This window comes from Coturnix japonica, chromosome 3 (genome assembly GCF_054131305.1).
Source record: "Coturnix japonica strain WE chromosome 3, WE-NBRP24, whole genome shotgun sequence".
Taxonomy (NCBI): Eukaryota; Metazoa; Chordata; class Aves; order Galliformes; family Phasianidae; genus Coturnix; species Coturnix japonica.
Window position 1 is genome coordinate 77,281,720 of NC_140665.1, and position 25,629 is coordinate 77,307,348.

Sequence of the window (25,629 nt, forward strand, 5' to 3'; positions counted from 1 at the left end):
CCTTCAAACTCACTGTTGCAATCTCTATACACTTACTGGCTAGGCAGTTCCCAAAGCTCTCTGCTTCTGGATTGTGATAATTATTTGTATTTCCTATGCAAATGCAGCCATCACCTTCAAACCATCTTCAAATCATACTACGAATATATGTGTCATGGTTCATTTTTTCTTACACTGAATACACATTAGGAAAGGACTGTAACACTTCCTGGTACTAACGCTGTGAGGATGATAAATACTCAGCATTTTAGAGCTGCTTTGCTCTATTATTTTTATAATTGCTTTTAAAAATGCAAAGTCTGTATTTTTACCCTGCTTTTGTTATTATTTGAAGGCAAACTACCTACCAACTTAAATAAAGACTGGATTTCATCTCACTTACAAACAAGAAAAGAAATGGGGAGGATGGAAGAGCTGTTAGAGAATAACCTTACTAAAACATTCTCATCTCACTTAGATTCAGTTTATTACATTTCCGCTTATTCACATGACACAAGGAAACACAAGTTCAGATCAAACGTCATTTGTATTGTCACCTCAAATACAACTTCTAAAGATTCTAATTACCTGTAACAGCACGTGTGACAGAACCTGAAACTCACGTGTAAAGTGTCAATGAACTTTATCAGAGAGAAAGCTGACATTCAAATGTCTTTTTTTTTCCTCCAAGATGCTCTTTATGACTCTGTTAACACCACTTTGGCTTAAGGAAGAAACGCACAGTTCAGGGGTGGTGTTATTGTTATGTAACTAAGTGATCCAGTAAAATACTTTGGCACGCCACTGGCAGACGTGGCACTTCAGCATAAAAGTGCAGTATATTGAAGTAACAGAAACACTGCTTACATTCAGTAATTCGGTTCTCTGTAAGAAAAAAAAATTACATCCTTACATGTTAGTACTGCATATGATTAAAAAAATCCGTATTTGTTTTCATTCCGTATAGAATAGCTTTAGAAGTTACTCTTATCACACAATAAATACCTGTGACATTAACTGTCCTTAGGTTAAAGCTACAATAGTGTCAGCACAAAACAAGGTTTGTTGCTGTATAATCACCTTTCCTTTCCCATGGCATTTTAAAAAATACCTTTTATTTAAATGGAACAGATGCAGAAAATAATTCACTACGAAAATAAGCTTCTAAATCCAAGCCCATAGATGCTAACATCTTTAATCACTTACTTTGTTTTAGTAATTTCAAGGCACCAGTCACTTGGGGAACTTTCTCTGTGGTCTCACCATATCCTTTTCCATTTCTTTCCTGATTTGGTGTTGTTTGTATCTTTCTGCCATTGAAATAAGCTCATCGGGAACTACCTGATAAGGAAGCGACACAAAACCACACTCAGTTTTAAGTTAATTCCAAAAACTTTTTGACTTGGGTTTTATGTAACTTATTTGTCTGCTCCCAAACCACAGTGCTGTTATTTTCTATGACATCTACCACTATTTTTTTAGATTTGCTTTTGCATGGAAATGCATAAGAATTTTTTATTTTATTTTTCACATAGGAGCATACAGAAAAATAATCAGCACATTGTGCCTGGATGTTCAGCTTATCTATATATGCCAGCATCACCATATCTGATGGCAACACGTAACTAATTAAAACACCATATTTAATCTAAAAGTGCATCTTTCCGTGCTAAAAAAAGAATACAGACCTACTACTACTAATACAGTCCTACTGCTACTGCTACACAACCTGCAGTAGCAAGTTGCCATACAGGAGGTGGAAGATGTCCAGTCAGTAATCAATGTCCTGAGCAAGAGCAAGCTCCTCCAGCATATCTGAGCATGGTATTTGACTGCTTACTGCCTCTGTGGTTTGTCACAAGCAAACAGCACTAATTTAGTACAAGCATGGAAGACTGCTCTGAAATTGAATGTTTATATACTCCTAAGTCAGATATCCTTGAAGCTGGCAGTGTTTGAAGAAGGTGAGGGATGCAGCTGCAACAAAAAGCCTGGTGTGTGAGGTAAGTGATGCTATAACAATTACTCTTGGAAGTAGGGATTCAGAGATGGTCTTTTCCCCCCTGAACTCCAAGACCTGCTCCTAGTTATACTATCACATTAAAAAACAAACAAACTGGGATCTTCAGAGTCTGCAGTAGGAGAAGCAGCATGGAAGGACAGCAGTTGACTCAGAATACAGAACAAAACACTTCTAATTTCTATCTAAGTGGTTTCAAAGTACTACTTCTTGGTTCACCTTGTTGGTTTTCTTCCCCAGAAGACAAACAACCAATCAAAACCAAACAGAAAATTGTGCAGCACTAAGGACTTGTTAGGTGACAAATCGGTGATTAAAGCTGGCGCGAACATCCACAGTAACAACTCTCCTAGTCCTGCATAAATACAATTAAATTCATATTCATTAAACCCCTCCTCCTTTCCACATTCCCAACTTGAGTCAGGACCTGAACTCTGGGTTCAAGCAAAAGACTAAGTGGGCTCACACCATTGGCAACACGATTATTTTTCCTTACTTGGTTTGCTCTCTGCAGAATATCAATCAGCTCAGATGCAGCCTTCCAGTCTTTCTTAGTGATAAGTGTTACTGCCTTCCCAGTACGTCTGGACAAGAAATGGAATAAATGTTGATCTTTGTAATAATGGGTATCTGTGCTGCTAGGCTCTCCCCACTGACTTCAATAGTAATACATTTGACTACAGGCCGTATTTATGGACTGTCATATATCTGGCTAGAGCATTTACTTGGCACATGACAAAGCAACTTCTTGTAAGGGTCAGAGCAACTTAGCTAAGCTGGGGCAAAGGCAGAACTAATTTAGGTATATAGGCAATAAACGTAGCACAAAGACAACACATTTAAGAATGAAGAGATGTGTTAATATCACAATTAAAATAAGCACAGGCACATACATATATACAAGGAAAACTATCACATATGTGTCAGTCTGGGGATGTAGCATTAGAACTCCTAATGTCAAACTACACCAAAACAACCTGCAGATTCCTAAGGGTTCCTTTCCAGCCTCTCCCCTTTCTTTTCTCCAGTGGGTTTTCTAGGAAACTCAACAGCTCATGAAGACACACAAACAAGGATATCTGTACAAAGGGTGTTCGGAGCTGTCGGTCTCTCCAACGCTTCAATCAGCTTTCAGACATCCTTAATTCCCAATGACTTTAAAGAAAGAGATAACCAGAAACCTTGCTTGCCTTAAATTGAACTGCATTTCAAAACATAAAAGTATACTTTGGCACATCTTGAAGCCTCGCTCTCCCATTCTCTAGCACTTGTAACTCTAGAGTCTGACAACAGAAACACTTATAAAATGCACCATATACTGATGTTAATCAATAACATATTACTATTTTATTGTGAAAACTTACCCTGCTCTTCCAGTACGACCCACTCTATGAACATATTCCTCAATGTTGCGAGGGAAGTCGAAGTTAAAAACATGAGTAATATCGTGCACATCAAGGCCACGGGATGCTAAGTCAGTCGCTACCAGGATTCTGACATTACCTAAATTAAGGACAATCAAAAGAGAATGTGATTTTATGGAATATACAGAAAACACACACTACCCCATTGATTTCCCAGTGTATAATGCACCTATTTGACACATAGAGGAAATATATACTTTATACACACAAACCTACCTTTCTTGAAGTCATCTAAAGCCTGTTCGCGATCACACTGCTCTCTGTCACCATGAAGAGACTGCACTGGAACTCCTCGTACACCAAGATCACTTGCTACATCATCAGCTCTAACATGAAATAAAACAATAGTTCAGCAGAAAGATAACAGAACAGAAAGATAACGTGCCAGCAATACGACCCTACCTAGATAAGATGATATTTTCTATAAAACAACATGGAAACAAGCACAGAATGTTCCCAACTGTTTTTATTTCTTCATGTACTTCTATTTCAAGCCCTTCTATGTCTTTCTTATCAGAAAAGGCCTATCAGAAAATGCTACTAATCAGCAAAAACTGCCCAGAGAGGTTGTGGATGCCCCGTCCCTGGAGGTGTTCAAGGCCACGTTGGATGGGGCCCTGGGCAGCCTGGTCTAGTATTACATGTGGAGGTTGGCGGCCCTGCCTATTGGGGGTGGCGTGGGGTTGGGGCTTCATGAACCTTGAGGTCCTTTCCAACCTGGACCATTCTGTGTGATTCCATGAATTTATATTAAGGTGTCCTTAAGAATTTTAAACATCTGTTCCAAATATGTCAAATTGAGGCTTCTCACCAGCACTATCAGTATTAAAAAGAACGTGAACTCCTAGTCAAATGGTCCGCAGGAAAAACAACAAGAATTACCAACACACCACTGACAAGAACTGTTATATTCGTTAATTTCTCTCTGAAGAATCCCTCTGGTTAAAAAACAAACAGAAAAACACACAGATATAATACTAGGAAATAATTACATACGTAGACTTCTTTCCAACAAAAATGATGGCCTTATCCTTTGGCTTCATAGAGTCAACGAAGTTTTCCATGAAAGCTTTCTTTTCTTCTTCGTCAATAACAATAACCTTCTGTTCTACTGTATTCACTGCCTGTTAAACATCAGAAAGGATGATACTTAGAAACAGCTTGGAATAATATATTTATCCACTCATAATATTACAAAACTAGTTTTTGTGCTGTTATACATTCTAGTTGTGAAATAGTAACATGTCAGTTAAGACTTCAAATGATGCAGATTTGTTGTTTTCCAGTTGCTTTAGGAAAGTAATTAATTTTATCCTTAAGTAGTTTATTCAATCACATATTTATAGAGATTCTTAACACTGGTTTAGAACAGAGTACAGTAGTCCAATTAAAATAAACTAAAAAATAACTGGAGTGTATCTTATGCCTATTTAGAGCAAGTTGGAGCTATTGCAGTCTTATTTGAAAGCAGAAGCTTTTAAAGGTTTCACCAGCTACTTGCAATGATTAGTTCTACCCAAATCTTTGAACGCCAGCTTTTTAATAAAAGCCTTACTCCATTATATTTGAAGGTTACCACAGAATGGCTTTGTATACTACACGCAAGAGAAATACATGAAGCTGCACCAAAGGAATTTAAGATTGGATAGCAGGAAGTGGATCTTCACCAGAGGCACTGGGACAGGCTCCCCAGGGTAGCCATTCACAACCTCAAGCTGCGGGCATTCAAGCAGCATTTAGACAATGCTCTCAGACATAAGGTTTGAACTTTGTGTGGTGTTTTGTAGAGCCAGGAGTTGGGCTCATGCAATCTCTTCCAACTTGGAATATTCTGTGAGTCTATTTAAATGATACGAAGGCCTAGGCTTTCTTGTGGCCCTGCATCATAACCTTACAGCAAGAGCTGAAGGATCCACCAGGTAAGTAGAACAGTTCTCCTTCCACATGGAAACCCTTCCCCCCTTCAGAAGTCACCTCCTCAATTGAATGAGGCTCCATAAGAGATGGAAGCGCTGGACAATAGAGCTGCAATAGCTGTTATGTCAAATTGCAATCCTCTCTTGTTGATGTGTTTGCCTTTGACAAAAGCACAGTTCCCAGCATAACAGAGGAAAAGTAAATTTTCCCTTACTTCCATCTGAAAGTGTGCCAGATATCAAATTTATTCACTCCCTATGACTAAGAAAGTAAAACTGAAAGGGAAAACTCCATAATTTAAAAGCCAAACCTAAAGCAATCTCTATGCCAGGATGTAGGAGACCTTGGAACCACTAACATTTCTGTAAATTCTGTCACTGCTTAAGCCAACCACATCTGACTGCACAAATACGACAACTACATCTGTACATTAAAAGCTTTGGACTTCAGAAGACAGTTCTTGAAGTACCACATGTTCCTGACCTAGACAAGTGACCTCCAGAAGTTTAGCATGGAGCTTCCTTAGCACGGAGCTTCCATTCTCTTGTATCGTCTATTGAAAATCCAGGACTTCAAGATCATGTTACAGAAGCGTAAGTTCTTTCTAAACTTCTTGTGAAGCTTTACAAAGAATAACATGGAATTTTTTTAAACTCCAGACTAATTTTGAAGTCATCTGCATTTACTTGCATATAATTCCAGGTAAAAATGTCCTTGTCAAACTGCAGGTACTTCAAAACAACAACAGAACTTACTGCTAAGTCGAGAGTGCCAACATAGACGATCATGGGATTTCGCAAATAGGATTTTGCTAGGCGACGAACACCATCAGGCCAAGTAGCACTACATGGGATGAGAAGACTCATGAGAACACAGTGCAAAATCTTCTATAAATCTCATCGCGCTTCTTTTTCTTCTTCTGTCTTAAATGACAGTGAGATACTTGAGTACAGAGTAACAGAAGTGAGCTCTCCCAACATCTAGATATCATTTTAAGGAGTTCACTGATGTAAACAGAACTCCTGCTTGCAAGGCAACATTCCAGATTAAAACCAGGAGTAACAGTTATGTAGTCTTTCTAATGAAAACTATACATTGTTTAGTAACTCGAGAGTTTTCAATTCAAAAACTTCCAAGACTGTTCTCTTCTCTGAAACAGTAAAATACTCCTAACACCATTCCCAGGCTGCCTTCCTGTTTGGAAAGAATACAATTGTTTCTACGGTTGATGTAAAATAACAGAAAAGGAGGAAAAAAGATTCACCAGCACCAACTAGACACAGATAAAAAATAAACGTGAAGCAATTCCCTTGCAGGCTAACAAAAGTTTTTAGTAAAACAGTATGTGTTTCATTGATCACTTGCTCAATAATCTGTGCTACTAAATTTACATACCTCGTCATAACAGTTTGTCTGTCTGGCCGCACATCTATTAAGATCTTCATTATCTGAGGTTCAAATCCCATATCCAGCATTCTGTCAGCCTCATCTAAAACCTGCTTAGAACAAGGGGTTTGCATCTATTCTTTGGCTAAGGGTTTCAGCAAGACATTTCACAGCAGATCACTTTCATGGTAACTGTCTTTATTTCAGAAGCCATTTCCTAATTTATGGCAAAACCTGTTCACTTTGTTACACCTCTTCCGTTTCTTTTGGGCTTTTTCATTAGCAGTACATTTGCAGACAGAACAAGAAAAAAAACCATATGATCTGAGAACATAAGGGCAACGAAGGAGCATACTTGAAGATTTTGTTGGTTTGTTTTATAAAACACTCACAATAGGGGATCCCTGCACAATAGACTTTCAGTGGGAAGTTTTTAGACATGTACCAACTTAGACCCTTATATGAACTAGGAAAAAAGACAGACTGTACCTTTTGGCTCATGCTAGGATACCAACATTCTCCAAGCTCAAACTTATTTCACTGTGGGAGAGAGCAGGGGAGCTGAAAGTTTTTAGCATGACTACTGGGAACGAACCCTTATCCTATGATGTTGAGAACATCTTACACTTCTTGTTATCTATACATACATACTTGTTTGCTAATGCTAATGTTAGCTAATAATGATAATTTCTTTTGGCAAGCGGCTCTTGCAGGCCACTTCTTCCCCCACATGAAAATTATTTTCTTTAATTAAAATAGTTATGGGTAAGTTTGATGTTTTTATATATTATTTTTAATAATTAAAGAATGAAATTGCTCCCATCTACTTACATCCTAGTTTACGGTTTAGCCTATCCTTCTTAGTATATTCTTTCCCCAGTCACTTCCCAATTACTCACACACAGCTCCAACGTCCTGACATTAGAAAAAATGCACTCAAATTACTGACAAATGAATCCTGGTTTATCCTGAACACAGCAAGACAGAATGCAATCTTGAAATGACATATGCGGTGTAAACAATCAAAAGGATGTATATAACCAATTTCCCAGTGCTTCTTCAGAAATCATGGAAAAACAGCATTCTACCTGACTGGATTACTAAAAAATTGACTCGAGACTGCAACTAATTTGATGGCTCTGTCAGGCAAGATGACAAAATCCCTGATGATTCCAGCTTACCTTGTGTATAACATATATTCAAATATAATTAACCATCTCTAACAATGGGTACTTCTGGGTTGGTTTTTAAGTAACAAAACAAAAAAGCCCAACAGATTTCCTCACCAAAACTGAGAAAACAGATAACGTGGTGTAGGGAACCTGCTTTGGCAGGGGGGTTGGAATCAATGATCTCTAGAGGTCCCTTCCAACCCCTACAATTCTGTGATAACAGCTGCAGCTACAACACACTCTCATGGGTGGGTTCTCTCCCTTGGAAACCCTGTGCAAAACAACTGCATAATAACAACACCACTCTGCACTTGGGGACAATTCACAAGCCTCATCAATATCTTTAAATGCAAATCGTAAATAGAGCTCTTTAATGAAGTGTTCTATATCCACATTCTTAAATTTAAAAATCGATAACCCTCTTTTATCTCTAAAATAAGGCTGCAAGGTTAAATTATTTGCTGGCTAGGAATCGACAAAGAAGCTATAGAAATAGAAAACATCTTCTATATAGAAACACAAAAAGCTGCAAAGAAAAAGGTTTATGGCAGCGGTTACAAAATAAACAGTGGTTTCATACAGGGCTGGAAGAATCAGAGCACATCCATGAAGTCTGAGGCACGAGATAATAACCAGTTCTCAAAACATAGTCCTTACATAGATTTCAGTCTGCTGAAAACATGTAATTGCTTGAGGTATAACAATGAAGTTTTACTCCCGTTTTAGGTCATATTTTTCAATTTTATAGCTAATTCGTTTTAGTGATCTCATCCTGCATGTACCAAAGCATCTGATTTTAGTCACACACACAGTTTGCTTTGTAAAGCAGTGTGTGCTTGTAGCACGGCTGCACTTCACCTTGCCAGAAGATTATTGAAGTTCCTATAGTACCAAGAAAGCAAGTTTTCAGGCCCTGCCTTTTCCTGCTTACTAATTGTGGGTTTTCTACCTTAGGCTACTCACCTATAGGCTCTAACAGTAGTATGATTTGCAGATGGCAAAATATCTCATAGTGCTACACCACCACTGGTTCTGCAAGGGAGCTCACCAACATTACCAAGAATTGGAGCTCATTTGCTAAAGCATGGTACGTATTTAGCACTTGGGAATAAAGGAAGAAAAGCAGGCTGAACCGTCAGACTAGGCAAAAAAATCAACAATTAAGTAAAACAAATAATGCAAGCATATAGAAATCCTTTATAAAATAGCAATAGGATCAGGTGACCAGCAAAAATAAGAATGAAAAGAAAGCATATGAATCCGTTAATGGTATTTGCATGGCTATTTTGCCACAGACATGAAAAGAAGTCAATCAACCAAACTGTCAGGTACCTAACTGGTTTATCTACTAAGAACTCGAGTCATTAGCAGCCTTCAAAAGAAGAGGAAAAGCCAACTCAGGAAAGGCATTTCATAGGGTGATGGAGCACTGGAACAGGCTGCCCAAGGGGGTGGTGGAGTCTCCTTCTCTGGAGACATTCAAGACCCACCTGGACGCCTACCTGTGTGACGTGGTGTAGGGAACCTGCTTTGGCAGGGGGGTTGGACTCCATGATCTCTGGAGGTCCCTTCCAACCCCTACAATTCTGTGATTTTGTGATCTATCGGTAACTGATCTTGGCAAAACTAACTTTGAAATGACAAAGATTATTAGCGTGAGATAATAATTCATCAACTTTGAAATGCTTACTGTTCTAGAAGCCTTATTTCTTTTCTCCAAGGAATATCCCTTACCTTTAACACAGTAAGCACAAACCATCCCCCTGACAACAATCCCAGTGTTTCACTTGAGATTCAGAGTGTTTAAAGAACAGTAAATTAAACCTTGAGTTCACACTAAGTCACCATTTCCCAGCTGGTGCATTATTTTTCCACATCAGCTACTTGCCAAGTACGTTATGCTCTTCAAGTTTACGAAGTTGTTCATTTGAAGATCATTCAGTCTCCCAGGAGTAGCAATAACAATATCCACACCTTTGGTCACCACATTTATCTGTGCTTTTCGGTCCCCACCACCATATATGCAGATACTGAAAAAAGCAATAACAATGATTAGCAGAAGAGTGTTAAGGTTCAGCTGAGGTTTATCTTTCTTAAATACCACAAAGTTGCTTCATTTGAAGAAGCAGGCTGCTATACAAAGCTACCAGAGAGTCCTAGAAGTAGGTTTCAAAATACAGCAATGCCTATTTAACAGCTTGCACTCTTGCAGAGCTGTGGGTGACACCAAATTAAGGAAGCAGTTAATACACTAGAGGGCAGGGCAGTTATTTAAGGACCACGAAAGGCTGGAGAAATGGTCTGACAGCAATCTCAAGCAGTCTAAGAAAAGCAAGGATGGAAATGGAATAACCTCATGGATCTCGGCCCTCATGCTGGAAGAATATAGCTTTGTAGAAAAGACTTGGGTGGGAAGGAAACTGAATGTTATTCAGCAGCATAATCTCAGAGTAAAGAAAAACGGCTGTGTATTATAGAGAACACAGCCAGGAGCAGTTCAAGAGAATTCACTATTCTCCTTTGTTTGAGGTGTGGTCTCACAAGTACCAAATACCAGCACTTCCAGTTTTCATAACCCCGCCTCAGTTCCCAGATCTGTCCAGACTAACACAAGTGCAGCCAGCAGCTACCAGAACAGGCAAGAGGCTGGAGTGCATGGCATGAGAAGTTAGGAATTCAGTCTGAGGTTGGCAAGGTTTGGGAAGATCTTGCTGTCGAATAAAACTAAGTGCATGGAAAAGAGAAAACAGCTCTACTCAGTTGTCCATATGAGAAGTATGTGAGGTAATGCAATTGCAATGCAGAAGACACAACCACGAAGATAAGATTTTCACCATGAGGGCAGTCAAGCAGGCATCACAGAAACTGAGGAAACATGAACACTTTTAGCACCCTCTCCCCTTAATAAATGCAGTTTCAGGAGAGAAATTAGGCCACAAATGGTAGAAAATGCAACTTAAAACAAGTGAGAAGGGAAATTACCTTTTAAACCCTTTGTATGTGTACTTCGAGCACTCTGCCTCTACTTGAAGTGCCAGTTCTCTGGTGGGAGCGAGGACTAGCATTCCTGGCCCTCCACGCTCCTCTTTGGGTCTGCAATAAAACATCTTAAGAATGGGAGTATAAGAGGCTACGCAACATGTGTCACATCTGACAACAGAACACTTCTACGCTCCTCTAGACTTCTGCAATACACTGCTACATACTTCGCTACAACATAAAGGGATTTATGTTACAAGTCCCATACGTTTTCCATCAGGTTTGTTATAATAATTATTACTAGAAAACCATTATTTCAGAAGAGAAAGTATCCACATCTAAACAACTCAAATACATGAACAGTCCTTACATTGGTTGTGAAGCCAAATGAATGAATCCAGGCATTAAGTAAGCTAATGTCTTCCCGGTACCAGTCTGTGCTATGCCAATAAGATCAATTCCTTGCAGTATGATTGGCCATGCCTGGGACTAACATAAAACAATGAACACTTAGATACGTTTTTCTCCTAAGCTTCAGTTAAAGAGTCATCAAAATGGAAGAAGTACCTGAATTGGTGTAGGTTTCTGAAAACCAATTTTCCTTATGTTAGCCATAATATCAGGATATTGCTCAAACGCATCTTCAAATTCACAAACAGGATTGGGAATGCGGCGCTTTTCTCCTTCTTTTAAGTCATCACAAATTATATTGTTATTTTCTTTCCTGTATAGAATTAAAGTATGACATTAGCTTTAAAATCTATCTGAAGAAGTGAAGCTAGCACAGAAGACTGCACCTTTTGACATGGTTTTTTGTGTTTCTTTCCCCCCGCCCCCCAGATTAACAATTAATTAAAAAATAATAATAATAATTAGGTTCTCCTATGAAATTTCTACCTATTCCTTTAACCTTCAAATAACTCTCACTGGAGAAACGCTTCTGTAGGACTCACAGTTAGCCTATGAATTATTCTCATAGTTAATTCTTTCTTAAGTATGAACAACCTGAAATCGTATGTGGATATTAACAAGGACTGCAGCACTGTCCTATCAGACTTCAGCCATACTCTATCATGAAGTTAAAGAGCTGCTACAAGTTCTTATATCCAAAGATGGCTCTTGGGAATGGACTGAACTTCTATGTTGGAACCCTATATTCTGGCTAAAACCTTCCCCAAATACTTCTGGAGCAGCTTCACTGATGATCTTTTATTCTCCCCCTAAAACTAATTCATAAGGTGAAAAACATTCCTGTGCTTATAACAGAAGTGCTTCTGTTGATCGGTGCAAGTTCTGAAGCCACAAAACAATGTGCTGCTGCTCTTGACTAGCTAGAACTGTAACACTACTAAGGAAACAGTGTCAGGCCCCTCACTGTGAAAAGGTAAAAGAGAAAAATAACTAACCATACAAAAAGAAAAGTAATGAAAGCTGTTTAATTCCAAAGAGAGAGCCCCTAAGAAGAGACAGGTTATCACTGATCACGAAGATGATCAGGGGCTGGAGCACCTCCCCTATGAGGACAGGCTGAGGGAGTTGGGTTTGTTCAGCCTAGAGAAGTTTGCAGGGTGACCTCATTGCAGCCTTTCAATACCTGAAGGGAACCTACACCCAGGAGAGGAGTAAACTCTTCGAAAGGGCTGACAATAGCAGGACTATGGGAAATGGTTTTAAGTTAAAAGAGGGAAAATTTAGGTTGGATGTTAGGGGGAAGTTCTTCACTAGGAGAGTGGTTAGGCCCTGGAACAGGCTGCCCAGGGAGGTTGTGGATGCCCCGTCCTTGGAGGTGTTCAAGACCAGGTTGGACGGGACCCTGGGCAACGTGATCTAGTAAATGTGTATGTTTGGTGGCCCTGCCAGGCAGGGGGGTTGGAGCTACATGATCCTTGAGGTCCCTTCCAACCCGGGACACTCTGTGATTCTGTGATCACTAGACACTAACATTAATAGCTGTCTCAGTATTTCATCACCTACCATGTGGGTTTTGTTATGTTACAGTCATTTGTGCCGAGCACACAGTTCCCTACAGAAATGATCTTACCGCCACAGTTCCACTTCTGCCGGTGACATGGATGCAGTTCTTGATGATTCCTTATAGAAGTTTTTCTCAATCGGAGGCAGGTCTTAAACAATCACAGGAAAGGGAGTCAGTAAGAAACTCTGGACATTCAGGGTAAGTCTTTTGAAGCTTAAGGTGGAAATCTCAAATCCAAATAGTCTATGCTTAGTACTAGAGAGCTAATCTAAAAACATTGGTAGGCAACAGTGGTTTGAATAAAAGCTGAAAACTCTGAAAAAAACTTAAATACCTGCAAAAGAACCATTCCCTGCCTTCCAGCACTAGACTAATATCTGCTAATATATCTATTATTCGGTTGGACTGGATGATCTCTGAGGTCTTTTCCAACCTTGGTGGTTCTATGATCTAGTACAGTATTTTGATAACGCTCAGATTTCTGCTACAGCCACTACAGTGCTACAAAACCACACCATTTACAAAGGCTGAAGTAAAAAACACATTAATCCAGTAACTGCAGACTCATCACAGTGACTGGTACCCTCCATGACCATTCTAAGAAATGCTGACATGCTCACTTCATGAATGTGGTTAACTGATTGGGACACTGAAAGATTCCATAGCCTCAAAGCAAAAATTGAGAATGCTTACACATGCAAGAGATCTATACTATGGAAGAACAGGCTGTTCACTGGAACAGGCTGCCCAGGGAGGTGGGATTCTCCTTGTCTGGAGATATTCAAGACCTGCCTGGACGCCTACCTGTGTGACGTGGTGTAGGGAACCTGCTTTGGCAGGGGGGGTTGGACTCTATGATCTCTAGAGGTCCCTTCCAACCCCTACAATTCTGTGATTCTGTGAATACCATACAATCAAAATTTTATAACTAACCTGCCCACTTCATAGCCTCATATTTGGCTTTGTTTTCTCGAAGAGAGGCCCAGTTGATCACGGGTTTCTTTGGGGTATTTTCAGGATTGGTAACATCCAAGGATTTTCCTGTGGAGTCAGTATGGAAGCTGCTGTCTGATGGATCTATTGGAAGCATAGGGGAGAAGAACCTCCCTCTCCCCAAACATACACCTTGTTTTCATTTTGCATTGCAAACCACTTATGTGATCTTAAACAGACATAAAAACACTTGAAGAGAGTTCTTTGCTTAGGTCTCAGCCTGAAGCGGTAGCAGAAAAACATGCAAACACACTTCTGCTAAGAAAGGAAGCATATAATCATATTTAGTTAGAGCAAGGACAGGTTCCACAATGCTTCTCCTCCAGTTGTACAGGTTGCTTGCTGATCAGGGGGCTGTTGGGAAAGATGTGAGCCAAGCAGGCGATAGCAAATGAAGCTTTATTTTCAACAGCTACAAGATTTACTTCTAAGGCATCCAAGATCACCAAAATAAAGCTTCTGTGAAATTACACCCTACATCCCCTTTTTGATGAGGATAATTCTTCTCACAACAGTTACACACATGTAGGATGCATTACTTAATCCTTACTTCTTGAAGAAAACATTCTAGACTACCTTCTGGGGCACTTCTGAAAGCCTGCACTCATGGCTACTCCATTCCTTATTCTTTATTTGGAACACTATTATTAATTCGTTTTCCTCATCAGTGCCTCAGAGCAATAACTATGGATGTGGTTCCTCTCTCCCAGGACTTACTGTTCAGTTAAACAAGCCAAACATCAAATACCAGCATCGTCATGAATGATCATTACTTACACAGCCACATAATGCACTGAAACCCAGTAAAGTAAGGCATAACGTGCAACATCAAACCTTAAACGTTAACGCCTCGTGAAAAGGATTCACCCTTATTGTGGTTGGTATGTTTGCTTCATAGTCCACATTTTTACAAACTTAATTATGTAACTGCCAAGATACTACATTAAAACCCATCCTAGAAGCGATATTTGGATTTGTAAATGGCAAGACTGATAGCGTGAGAAAGCAAATAATATGACATTTATTGGAAAAACCTGGGAAGAGATATTCACTGAAGTCAGTTATCTGAAGGAGGGAAGCCATTACCAGCTGACAGAGCAAGATGTCCGGATATTTCTGCTCTAAGATCAAGGTCATTCATTTCACTTTGAGAAAGTACTAAGATGATAAAACCACTTCAAACTACCAATACGAAGAAAGACGACCTATGATCTTTTTTACACCCTCCCATTAACACACTTGTTAAATTTCTCAGTCCCACCTCTGGAGTTGCTTTGTCCACAGCTTACAACTGCTTCATCAATCAACACCTTGGCTTTGTTCTGCACAGCAGTGCTGCCAAAAATCTTCACTTCTGCTTCAGAGGTTCCCTTAATAACCTGTATTCATAAAAGTCCATGGAGTTTTTAATGCTACACAGATCAGACAAACTTTACGTATAAGCATACACTGGAAACTATCTTCCCTTGTAACCCAAAGCATTCCATGATTCTATGACTCAAGTGATACCCCCAATAACTGAAGGACACACAGTACCTGTATCCTAGAACCCGAAGATTCCTCAAGTTCTTTTATTTTAGCTCCTCCCCGACCTGTTACAAGGAGAAATCTCTGTAACACCAGCAACACAAAGCCACACTCTCACAAACTAAATCCTAACAGGGGACGTGGCTGCTGTTACCTATCAAACCCCCGACCAGGGCGCTGCTGATGAAGAAGCAGAGAGGCTCCCCGGCCTCCTGAGCTCTGCCTGAGGCGGCTCTCGGGTGCCTCCATCGCGCTGCCCGCCCTCGCCGGTTGCCACCCTCGCCGGAGTCCCGTTCCTCTTCACCGAGGCTCGCCGCCGCCTCCTGCCGCCACTTCGCACCCCTCCGCCGCAAGTCGCCCTCCGTCGGGGAGCAGCTCGGCCGAGGGGTGGCCGGCGGCTGCCACAGGGGCAAGGCGGCAACGGTAGAAGATGGCGACGGCCTCGGCGCCCCCGCGGCCTCGTCGTCGCTCTCCTCCCAGTCGGACATGCCCACTCACCGGCAGCCACCGGTAACGTGCCTTGCCGCCCTATAGGCTGTGAGCACATTCATTGGCCAGCACCAGTGACTTTACAAGCAGCGATTGGCCGGTTTATAGGACGGAGCGGGGATAGAGGAGCCTCAGGACGCTGTGGGACCGTTGGGGGCTGTGGGGGGTGTCGCAGCGCCTCACGCTCCTTTGGGGCTGGTAAGTGCTGGTTGTGCTGGGCTACGCTGCTTATGGCCTCCTGTGGAGCCTTCTGTGCAGAGGGAGCCGGGCAATGTAGGGATGCTGCAGCTCTCAGCCCTCACAACGCAGCCCCAAGGGCCTCGTTCAGTGGGCAGGGCAGCTGCTGTGGGCTGCTCACACGTTGTCAGCTTCCCAGCTTCGATAAATCCTGAACTGCTGCCTTCAAAACTTCAGTAAACTCTGCTGTAAACCGTTTTTTTTTTTTAACACTGGCAAACTTCCTTTGTGATATTTTGCCACAAAAAGATGTAGATTTTTGAGTGTAAAGAACCACCACAAAAGCATGGTTGGTACTTTCCAAATGATTTTTTTTTATTAACAACAATATGGATTCAACTTTGTCAAGAAGTTACAATTAACATTGTTAATGTACTGGCTAACTCCCCTGCAGGGTCAGTGGAAACAGCCTTCATATGTCCTCACCCTGTTGCCAAACTGGCCTTTTATCTTGCAAAGAAGTAAAAAAAGATGCTTCCAATAGCAGGTGGTGTTGGATATATCCGGAATTGTCCTGTGCATAGCTCAGGGTACAGCCACATCTGTATCCAGGTGAACAAACAGGGAAATATGACATGCTTCCACTGACCCCGCAGGGTACAATTCTTGTTTCTAAAACCAGTTTTTTTAAGACAGTGACAGCACTTTGTGTGACGTTGTAATCCATTTGAATTAAGTCGATTAACACGCTTTGGAAGTAATAAAAATGTGAAGCAGAAGTATCTGGGGCAAATTCTTTTCTGACCTGTATCTCATTCAAACCTCGTGATTCTGTAAATAATCCAAAAGGATTGCATGACATTTGAGTCAGGACAAAAGTTGGCCCACAGAGGCAAGTTCGTTCCTGGTATAGGTGGGTTCAGTTCCTCAGTCAGCAGAACTGAGCCTGGTTATCTCGGCGAAGGCTGAACTTCACCCAGTTGGGCAGAGAATTCATTGAAGTCAGTGAAGCCATCCAAGGATGAATTTAGCCTCAGGTCTTTACAATCCCCCCCCTCTCCCCCCCTCCCCCAATTCATTTGCTGTTATATTTCTTTTCCTCCTTACTCCTCTTTTCTGATAATTTTCCTTTCCTATGTGCTTTAAAAAACATCCCTTCTTCCCTTTTTACATCAGTACTTTGTGCGTTATCTCATATATAGTCAATGTGACGTGGGTAAATTCAGCTAAGTCTTACTTTCCTCAGGAAATAATTGGAATATTACCATTCTCACTTTAAACAGATGCCCAACAAAGTAAGGATTTGAATCTGAGCTCCCAACTCAAGACAAATTCTTATTGAATTCAGAAGAATATTTGCTTGAGTAAGGCTTGCGGGTCTGAATCCAGAAATACTACTGTACTTCAGATGTTCTACTATGCAACAGATCAGCAATTCAGCATGATCTGACTCACCACAGAAGGGCAGGTGAATTGCTCATCGCTGTACTATAAGGAGAGCGGTCACTTTAGGTAGGATTAATTTGCAAATAGGTGACAACCGTGGGCACTGTGAATAAAAGTGTATGATCTTTGCAATCTTGAACCCTAGGCTAAACCACTATATTCATATTTAAATAAAAAGTATAGGTCATATAAGCCAGGAGCAAATACAAATTCTTAAAGAAATAATAGTCATCAAAACTATTTGGTTCTCTCTTCAATCAAGTACAAGAAATATACTGATCAGAAAGCGGTTATTTGGATAAAGCTTAACTCCTGAAGCTCTTACTAGGTTCACATTCTCTCTTCAGCAACCCTCTAATGGATTCAAAGTCAGAAGAAATTCTGTCCTCTGTCCCTAGTCATAAGAAATTTTTATTAGCTGTCATGAGCCTGAATTTAATAAACAGCTCAAGACAAGGCTTGAAAAGCCAGACAGGTCCTTCTTTTGTGAAACCAATGAATGACTGTCAGTCATGACGCTGCCGTTTAAAGAGAGAGGGCAGAAACAGGAAACTCCCGCTGATGAAATATGAGCAAAGCTTATAAAAATCCAAACAAACAATTCTTTCTCTCCATAATTTCATATAGTCACTACTCTATTTTCTATCAATAATAATAATAAAAAAATCCTATATGATAAGACTTGCAGCTACAAAAATAATAACGGTGAGCATAAAAGAAAAAAAAAAATCAGGTTTTTAAACCATGATTTGAAAAGATATGATATTCTGGATTTATTATTACTTTGTAAAGACATTAACATTTTCATACATAATTTATAGAATTCATTCTTTTGTGCACAACATTGTATTAAATAAATTAACTTAAAATTAGAAGGACTCAAGCATGTCATTTAAGGCAAAAATACCAAGTTTCTGTGAGATAAATTATCAGCAAAACTCAAGGCCCTGCTTCTGGTACTGGATGTGTACAGTCAGAGCCAAAGCTAAGTTCTCCCATTGCCTCCTTCCTGGCTCAGTGGGAGGCAGTGATCGGCTCATGTAGGCAAAGGTGGAAGATTGGAGGCCAATTCATGATGCCTTTAGTTTTCTGTCCCATCAAGGAGGGGAGTTTTGTTACTGACACATGTGGCCATGTGCCTCATGTCGTGCTCCTGAGCTGAACCTAAGGGCGGGTGTATGCTTAGGCTGGCAGGAGGCTTCATATAAAAGGCAAGAAAGGCACCATAAACCACACAGAAATAAAAAAAAAAAAAAAAAGAAAAAAGGAAGAAAAGCCTAAAAACTTCTAAGTTTTAAACTTTTGAATTGTACTTTGAACTTTCAGATACGCCTGGATGAGCTGCAGACATTCAAATCAGTTAAATGAATGGAAAAAAAATCTATTTATCTTCACAAAATTACTGTTGTAATCAGGTTTTCGTATAACCAGACCGCACATTAGAGAAAACAGGAAAGGCTGAACGTGGTAAATTATATGGCAAATCAGTGGTGAGGAAATTGTGCTTCAAGGTGTCTTTCAGGATATAACAGCTGAAGTTTGCTCTGGCGTGAGCCGTGGAGCACAGTGTACCATCCATGGACCCCACATAATGACACAATATATACACTCTACAGTTTGCATGTACTTTCACATAATAAGGTTATCATGTAATATCCAGGAATACTTTTGTAAAGGAAATATGGAAGCAGAAATTACAATGGTTTCATAGTAAACAGATCAAGTCCTTCACAATACAATCTACAGCATTAAGCCATGATTAAGACTGGAGTGACATTTTGGATGTACATAGTAAGTTCCCAGCAGGTCTGGGCCTTGAGAAAACACTGCCCTGAGTGAGCTGGCACTGGCACCCCCATACATTCACTGTTTCTGCTGCTAGAAGGAAGCTGAGCCCAAGTCAGGTTGTCTACAAGCTTGTGGTGTGGGTAGGGTATGAATTTTGCAGGGAGGCAACACACAGAAACCTTATTCAGCTGGGGAAAATGAAAGCCTGGTTCGGCTCTGCATGGGTTCTTCCAGTGGTGAAGCCTTGCTGGGGATGTGCAGATAGGCACTAACACTGCTCCTGCATCTCAACAGAAGCGAAGTGTAGGTAGGATAAGAAAAAAGAGGATGTATCAAGCAGGAATGCTCAGTCTGATGTCGGCTTGTTATTTTAAGCCTCAGGTTTTAGGAGGAAAGAGCCTGAAGGTCCTCTACTGGAAACCTTGTAAGAAATGACTGCAGCTGGGACAAAGTGTTGAGCTATAAAGGCTGGACCAAATTCTCTCTTTCCTCCTCACATTTTATTTAAAAAAAAAAAAAAAAAAAAAAAAAAGAAAAAAAAAACCAAAACAAGAGCAAAATCAAACAGAAATCACACACAAAAATTAAAAAAAAATAAAACAACTGCCTTCAATTTTTTCAGGTAGGGTTGTCTTCCTACTTCCATCTCCATTTCTGGTTGCCTCCATGGCTTTTTTGGAACTAGCATTCACTATCTGTGACTGACAGGCTGGAATTTAAAAATATATATATTTCTCTCTTTACTTTCCTTCTTTTACTTTGTGGGATCTTATTTCCCTTCCTGTCCATCTCAGTCTTTATTCCTTTTCCCTCACCGATTGTGTGTCCCTCTTCCCCATTTTGTCCTCTTTAGTTTCACTCCATTTCAGCTCCTTTTTTTCCCCTCACAACCCAGCCTCACGAACTACTGTCCTGGCATCAGGTTGTGACTGCAATGAGGACTGTCAGATCTTCAAATGAATGAAATACTGCTTCTTCAACGAAGGCAGTGCCTGCATCTTTGCCTCACATACTGCTGCCAGAATGTGTCAGATTCACAAGACAGTTCCTCAGCGAAAAAAAAGGAGAGATTCCCTTGCATTCTTAGTGCAGTCACCCAATTTATCCATTTTTAAGGCCAGCCTTGACCCTTAGAATACAAACGTTTCATAACTATAAAACGTTCTCAATTATAAAGAACAACATGATAGTAGTGGTGTGTCGGGTACTTTGCCACAACACTAAATCATCAAAAACCAGATGGATATATTATCATACTGCTTTTCAGAGTTAAAAATAATTCATTACTGATGAGCTAATGTGTGTATCTTGCAACTGGCAGCCATTTCTAATCCCGTGTATCTGATTTCCTTGGTACCTTGCTAGCAGCTGTAAATAATTCTCTGTTGTAAACATAAACTATCATCTAAATCAGGACATATATATATATATATATATATATATTTAATTAGTTCAGAAGCAAAGTGCTTTAAATATTACAATTTTTACTTTCGCCCTGTAGAAACGGCACTAGGTCTAAATGCTCAAATTTTTGCTTTTTGATACATCCTGCAGCATTAGCTTTGTAGGCAATTCATTATTTAAACCTACTGTACTACATGAAAGGCTGCCATACTGTAGGTATAAATCTGAATTTTAGCCATCACTTGAACATGCATTTTCATGCAACTAGAAGATATGGGCTCATTCGACTGCTTTTCAGATTCATCCTGTTTTTGTGATTTTATCTCATTAAAAAGGCTTTCAAAATAGTTCATGCTCTGATATGTATGACTGGAGGAATGACTCAGCCAATGAAGAAAGCCTACAAGCCGTTATTTAAGTTTGACGTGGAGCAGACTGAGTGCTTCTGTACCGTCCCCTGTCTTGCAAATGTTTTGAGATGATCTTGATATTCCAGTCCTTAGAGAGTCAGTGGAGAGAGCTGTTTCCACTAGTGGGCGAGAGATGGCTTCAGTAGTCTCTGTTCCTGCCTCTGTCTCCAACTCTTCATCAGTTATAAATAACTTTGACTCCCTCCATTTGGAGTATACATCTTGGCTACCTCTTGAACCACTGGAGTCACTGCCAGTAATCTGTACATTCAGTTCTTCTGTTGACTGTATAAGGTTTTGTATAGATAAAGATTTTCCTAAGTCCATTTGCGCCACAGGTTTAACTGAGAGCAAAGGTTCCCCTTCCGTATCCAGTCCTTTTCTCCACGTGAGATCCCTGGTTGTGCTGGGCTGAGCGACTTGTCCGTTATCCTTTGATGCAACAAGGCAAGCGGTGACATCAGAAATATTTTCCTGTGTGGTTACAGGAATAATGTGAACGGGCTCAGGCCTATTGATATGCTTCACTGATGAGAAAGGTGGTATTTGCAGCGTTGTTGGAGTTGCTGGCTTAGTTGCCTGGTTTATTTGGTTTGATGTGTTGTTAACTGTCGTATGTCCATCGTTTGGCACTTGCGTCGCTTGACTATGCATAGCTGGACTAACAGCATAGTAAGCCTGAGTGCTAAATTCATTTGGTGTCAGTATTAGCTGTAGGCCACGAGGCAGATTGGCACTAGCTGATCTGGATACACATCCACTAATTTGTGCAGAGTTAGACAAATCTTTGCTATCGGATGGACTTTGATAATCAGAAGTCTGCTCACATTCAAAAGGCGGCATTTGAAATGAAGCCAAAGTGAGCGCTGATGCAGATCCTTTTCTCAGAACTTGTTGATAAATATCTAACAGGCAGTCCAGTTTTGACTCAATGGATTGTACCTACAGGAGAAGAGGAAAAGCTTAAGAATAATGCAGAATATCAGTTTGAAATATTTGGAACCCAAGTAGAAGGAAAATGTAACTGCTGAAGAGAAAAATGTTATGAGCTTGATACAAGCTATTGACTCATGAAAAATAACGTCAAAAGCCTTCGAGCTACAGGTTTTTCATAAGCAAGCTGATAAAAAGGGAAAAAATCATTAACTTGCAATTTTTTCATTCTTATTTTTCTGTACATGGAACGCAGCTGAAGTAATATGATTCATATATCTTTTATGTCGTATATAGGAAACAGGTAGCAGAGCAGGTTAGTTTGCCTGTTCATCATTTGAAACCGGCAATAAAATACGCAAAAGTCGAGAGCAACAGAACAAGACAAAACCACGATCACAGATGATCACTCTACCTGTTTCTCCACCTTGACTACACGTCCTAACATGCTGAGGTCATCGGTTGTCTCATTCTCTGCTGTATTCTTTTCTCTGCTTCTTTTATCCGCAGTGATTTGTCCTTTCCCAAGAATTTGGTCAACACTGTAAGAGAAATTAAAAGCTGCTGTGGTTCCTGAAAATGGTGCAATGTGGAAATGTTTGCTTTATCCAGACATTAAGGATTAAAATGACGGTACTTCAGAAGAGCACCCGAGAAAGAAACTAGACTCAATTATATAATTTAGAAAATTATAGGGGGAAAAAAAAAAAAGAGAGAGATTTTGGAGCATTTTAACATAATCTTACAGACAGCTTTTCTGTGTCGGCGCTAACTGGGGACTAGAAATTAGCCATCAACTGGGAGAGCCGGAGCTGTTCAAGAAAAGTTTGAATGTTGTGTTGAGGGATATGATTTAGCTGGGAAGTATTGGTAATGGTTGGACTGGATGATCTTCTAGGTCTTTTCCAACCTTGATAATTCTGTGATTCTGAAATTGCTGGGGAACAGACAATGCAACAGTCATTTTATTACTGCTGGGAACTGAGAACATGATTTCTCTGATCCTATACTAATATGCAGTCCCCAGTTTCTTTAATGTGAAAAGAGAATGTCTGTGGAGAAGGGAAGTTGACATAATCCTTCTGACAGCATATGCTCCTTGTTTATGAATGAACGTTTCAGATAAAGGATAACCTTTTCCATCATTCAGGCTTTTATTTTCTGTGGGAAAATTAGATACACTTTGCACACAGTTTAGTATCTGGGCTGTAGCATGGATGGGAAATTAGTACCCAAATATAACACAGACATGTTAAATACTATCCATATTCATTATACAGCAAATGATACAACAAGGTGCTTATTAAGAGCAGAAATTACTGTTTTCCTACCGTGACTGAAGACTCTTGATCCTGCACAACATGTCTAGATGACCCGCTGAATACTGTTCAATGACATCTTTCACATCATACGGGCGAAGAGTTTCCTTAAACTTCCTCTTTGCAACATGAAATTTCATAATTCTGGGGAAGAAGCATTTCACAGATTAACTTTCAAAGTGGTTATAAAGCAGTGCAATATTTTCTACTGTCAAAATATTGTCAGACGATTTCTTTTTACATTTAAGATGTTCTCAGTACAGCTTTGCAGTTTTCTGTGTTGCTTTTGTGGAAATGGGATGCCCACTGAGCTGCTCTTTATGGCATGAGAAGCATGATTATTATATCGCAAATATGAAAGAACAGAAACAACACATTTGGAAAGCAAATGCCAGTGAGCAGATGACAGGGTTTATTATGATGTGCATTCAGTCGCTGTAAGAGAATAATAAAAAACAATTAAAAAACCAAACACTGTCCTGTAGTAGTGTTTTAGCGGAAAGTCGGGAAAACCCTACTTTGTATAGTTAGGACAGATGTTATGATACATAGAGTCAGATTATTAACTTACAGCGATCCTCTATTCATTTCAGTATTATACACAAATGTGCTTCCAAATACCAGCCTTTTCTGACAACACTCAGGTTATTTCCCATCCTGGTAACTGCCAGTTAAAATGAGATTGCTTGCCACTACCACAAAGCTTGAAATATGATTCCGATTACAGAAATTAAAATGGAAAAGGCTTGTTAAGAGTAGTTCATCACCTTGACAGTTCAGGACTGATCTCCACCAAGTTTTAAATATATCAGATGATGATGCATTTTCCTTTTTTCCAATGTGAGATAGTTTTACAGACTAATAGAATTTGGTGTCTTTTGTCATCTGAAAGTCTCTGAAGGTGGGATATGGATTTTTTTTTCCTTTTAGCTGTCAGATGATGGCAGGGTGCTCTGTTCGTAACGGTGTGGCAGCACAGTCTCCTTCAATCTAGTTCTTTATTCAGGTTACCAAGCACAAAGGATGTAGTTGACACACAGGAAAGTATTGTTCTTTTGTTATTATTCTCTCAGTTTAGATGGTCACCATTTTTTACCTCATACTCTTTGATAAAAGCAAAAAAAACTCTTAGAAAAGCAGAGACGGTGAATTAATGGAATAAGTGAAGAAAATGTAATATATCAGAACTGCGATTTTACAAGGAAAGAGGCAGAAGACTGTTTTTTATTAATCTTAATCAATGCACACAAAAACCTTCATCACCGCTTTGCAGGTATGTAGCATCTTTTTGGTTATAAAGATTAAGAAATCAAATACAGTCCCCCAGAAGCAGCATGGTAAGTTGTAACTATGCTGTTTCTGGTTTAGGTATTTGCTCATGTGATGCCATCTAAATTAACTTCAGCAGGGTTTAGAACAGACCCTCGCTGCTTACTTCTTTTTGCTTCACATACACACAATTTTACATAAACTATGGGGGGAAAAAAAAGCAAAAAACAAATAAAAAGCTTATAAAAGCTTATACAAAGCTGGCACTTTAAAAGCCTGTGAGTTAATTAAGAAACATAAAACATGAACTCTTTCAGCAATGGAGCCTAGCAACTGCTCTGTGGTTATTAAATTCAGTTGATTCTCCGTAGTTACTTACTCTCAACTTACAAAGCTCAAATGTCTTCCAGTATCTAGAAATAACTATCTAATTGAGCTTGATAGGTTTGAACACCCATTTGGAAAAATTATTACAACTATACTGAGCGTATTCAAGAATAGCAGTTGAATTGAGAATAAAAAGCTTTCAAGCTTCCTTCATTTGTGCTTCTGGAACTAAAAAGGGGCCTACTCTGGTGTGTGGTAAAAATGAAAGTGGGCAACCCACCTGTACAAATAAAAGGGAATATGAGCAAAAAATTATTCTCTAGCCTACAAACAGCTGGGACAGAGAAAGCAATCAGAATATAGAGCATGGTGTGTCTTTTCTGGTTACACCACAAGGGGGCAAAAAAGATTCGTCAGAAACGAATCGAGTCGCTATTGGCATTCCCTAACTGCTAGCATGGACCTTACAGCAGTACTTTAAAGTAAGAATGAACCCAGGAGAACAAAACTGTGCACGTCTCACTCTTTTTTAAGACGTTGTTCCTATTTTTAAGTCACCATATGATCACATGGTGGAATGTGTTGTTTCTGTAACTCAAATATAATGTTCTATAAACGGTGTTCTATAAACCTGTCATGGCCATCAGTACCACTGTTTTTCTGGTGAGAATTAGCCATAAATTATAGCCTTTTCC

General features: G+C 39.8%; 2 protein-coding genes across 5 annotated transcripts in view; both read right to left on the bottom strand.

Annotated features, from left to right (window-relative positions):
* Positions 1–449: 449 nt before the first annotated feature.
* On the bottom strand, positions 450–19,815 carry DDX43 (DEAD-box helicase 43). Its single transcript, XM_015859071.3, has 17 exons — positions 15,527–19,815; positions 15,382–15,437; positions 15,107–15,224; positions 13,786–13,893; positions 12,919–13,000; positions 11,445–11,601; positions 11,248–11,366; positions 10,881–10,991; positions 9,787–9,928; positions 6,736–6,836; positions 6,096–6,183; positions 4,420–4,547; positions 3,640–3,749; positions 3,364–3,502; positions 2,496–2,583; positions 1,186–1,320; positions 450–864 (listed from the first exon to the last, which is right to left on the bottom strand). Exons 1-16 carry the CDS (start codon positions 15,858–15,860, stop codon positions 1,213–1,215), a joined length of 1,989 nt encoding a protein of 662 aa, XP_015714557.2. The 5' UTR covers positions 15,861–19,815; the 3' UTR covers positions 450–864; positions 1,186–1,212.
* The window catches only part of KCNQ5 (potassium voltage-gated channel subfamily Q member 5), a 243,455-nt gene continuing 234,218 nt past the window's right edge, over positions 16,393–25,629 (bottom strand). For all 4 annotated transcript variants that reach the window (XM_085543744.1, XM_015859068.3, XM_015859067.3 and 1 more), the window contains 3 exons: positions 23,351–23,482; positions 22,435–22,561; positions 16,393–22,028 (listed from right to left, as the gene is read on the bottom strand). In XM_085543744.1, coding sequence (XP_085399870.1) covers positions 21,087–22,028; positions 22,435–22,561; positions 23,351–23,482 — 1,201 coding nt within the window. In that variant the 3' untranslated portion in view covers positions 16,393–21,086. The remainder of the gene's footprint in view (positions 22,029–22,434; positions 22,562–23,350; positions 23,483–25,629) is intronic.

Bases quoted from the DNA above. Each gene is read 5' to 3' on its own strand.
- DDX43 (XM_015859071.3), bottom strand. From the start codon at position 15,860: ATGTCCGACTGGGAGGAGAGCGACGACGAGGCCGCGGGGGCGCCGAGG. The intron at 13,001-13,785 runs GTTAGTTATAAA...TGATTGTTTAAG, and splicing joins TGAGGCTATGAAGTGGGCAG to ACCTGCCTCCGATTGAGAAA. The intron at 9,929-10,880 runs GTAATTTCCCTT...TGCTTTTTTCAG, and splicing joins ACATACAAAGGGTTTAAAAG to TATCTGCATATATGGTGGTG.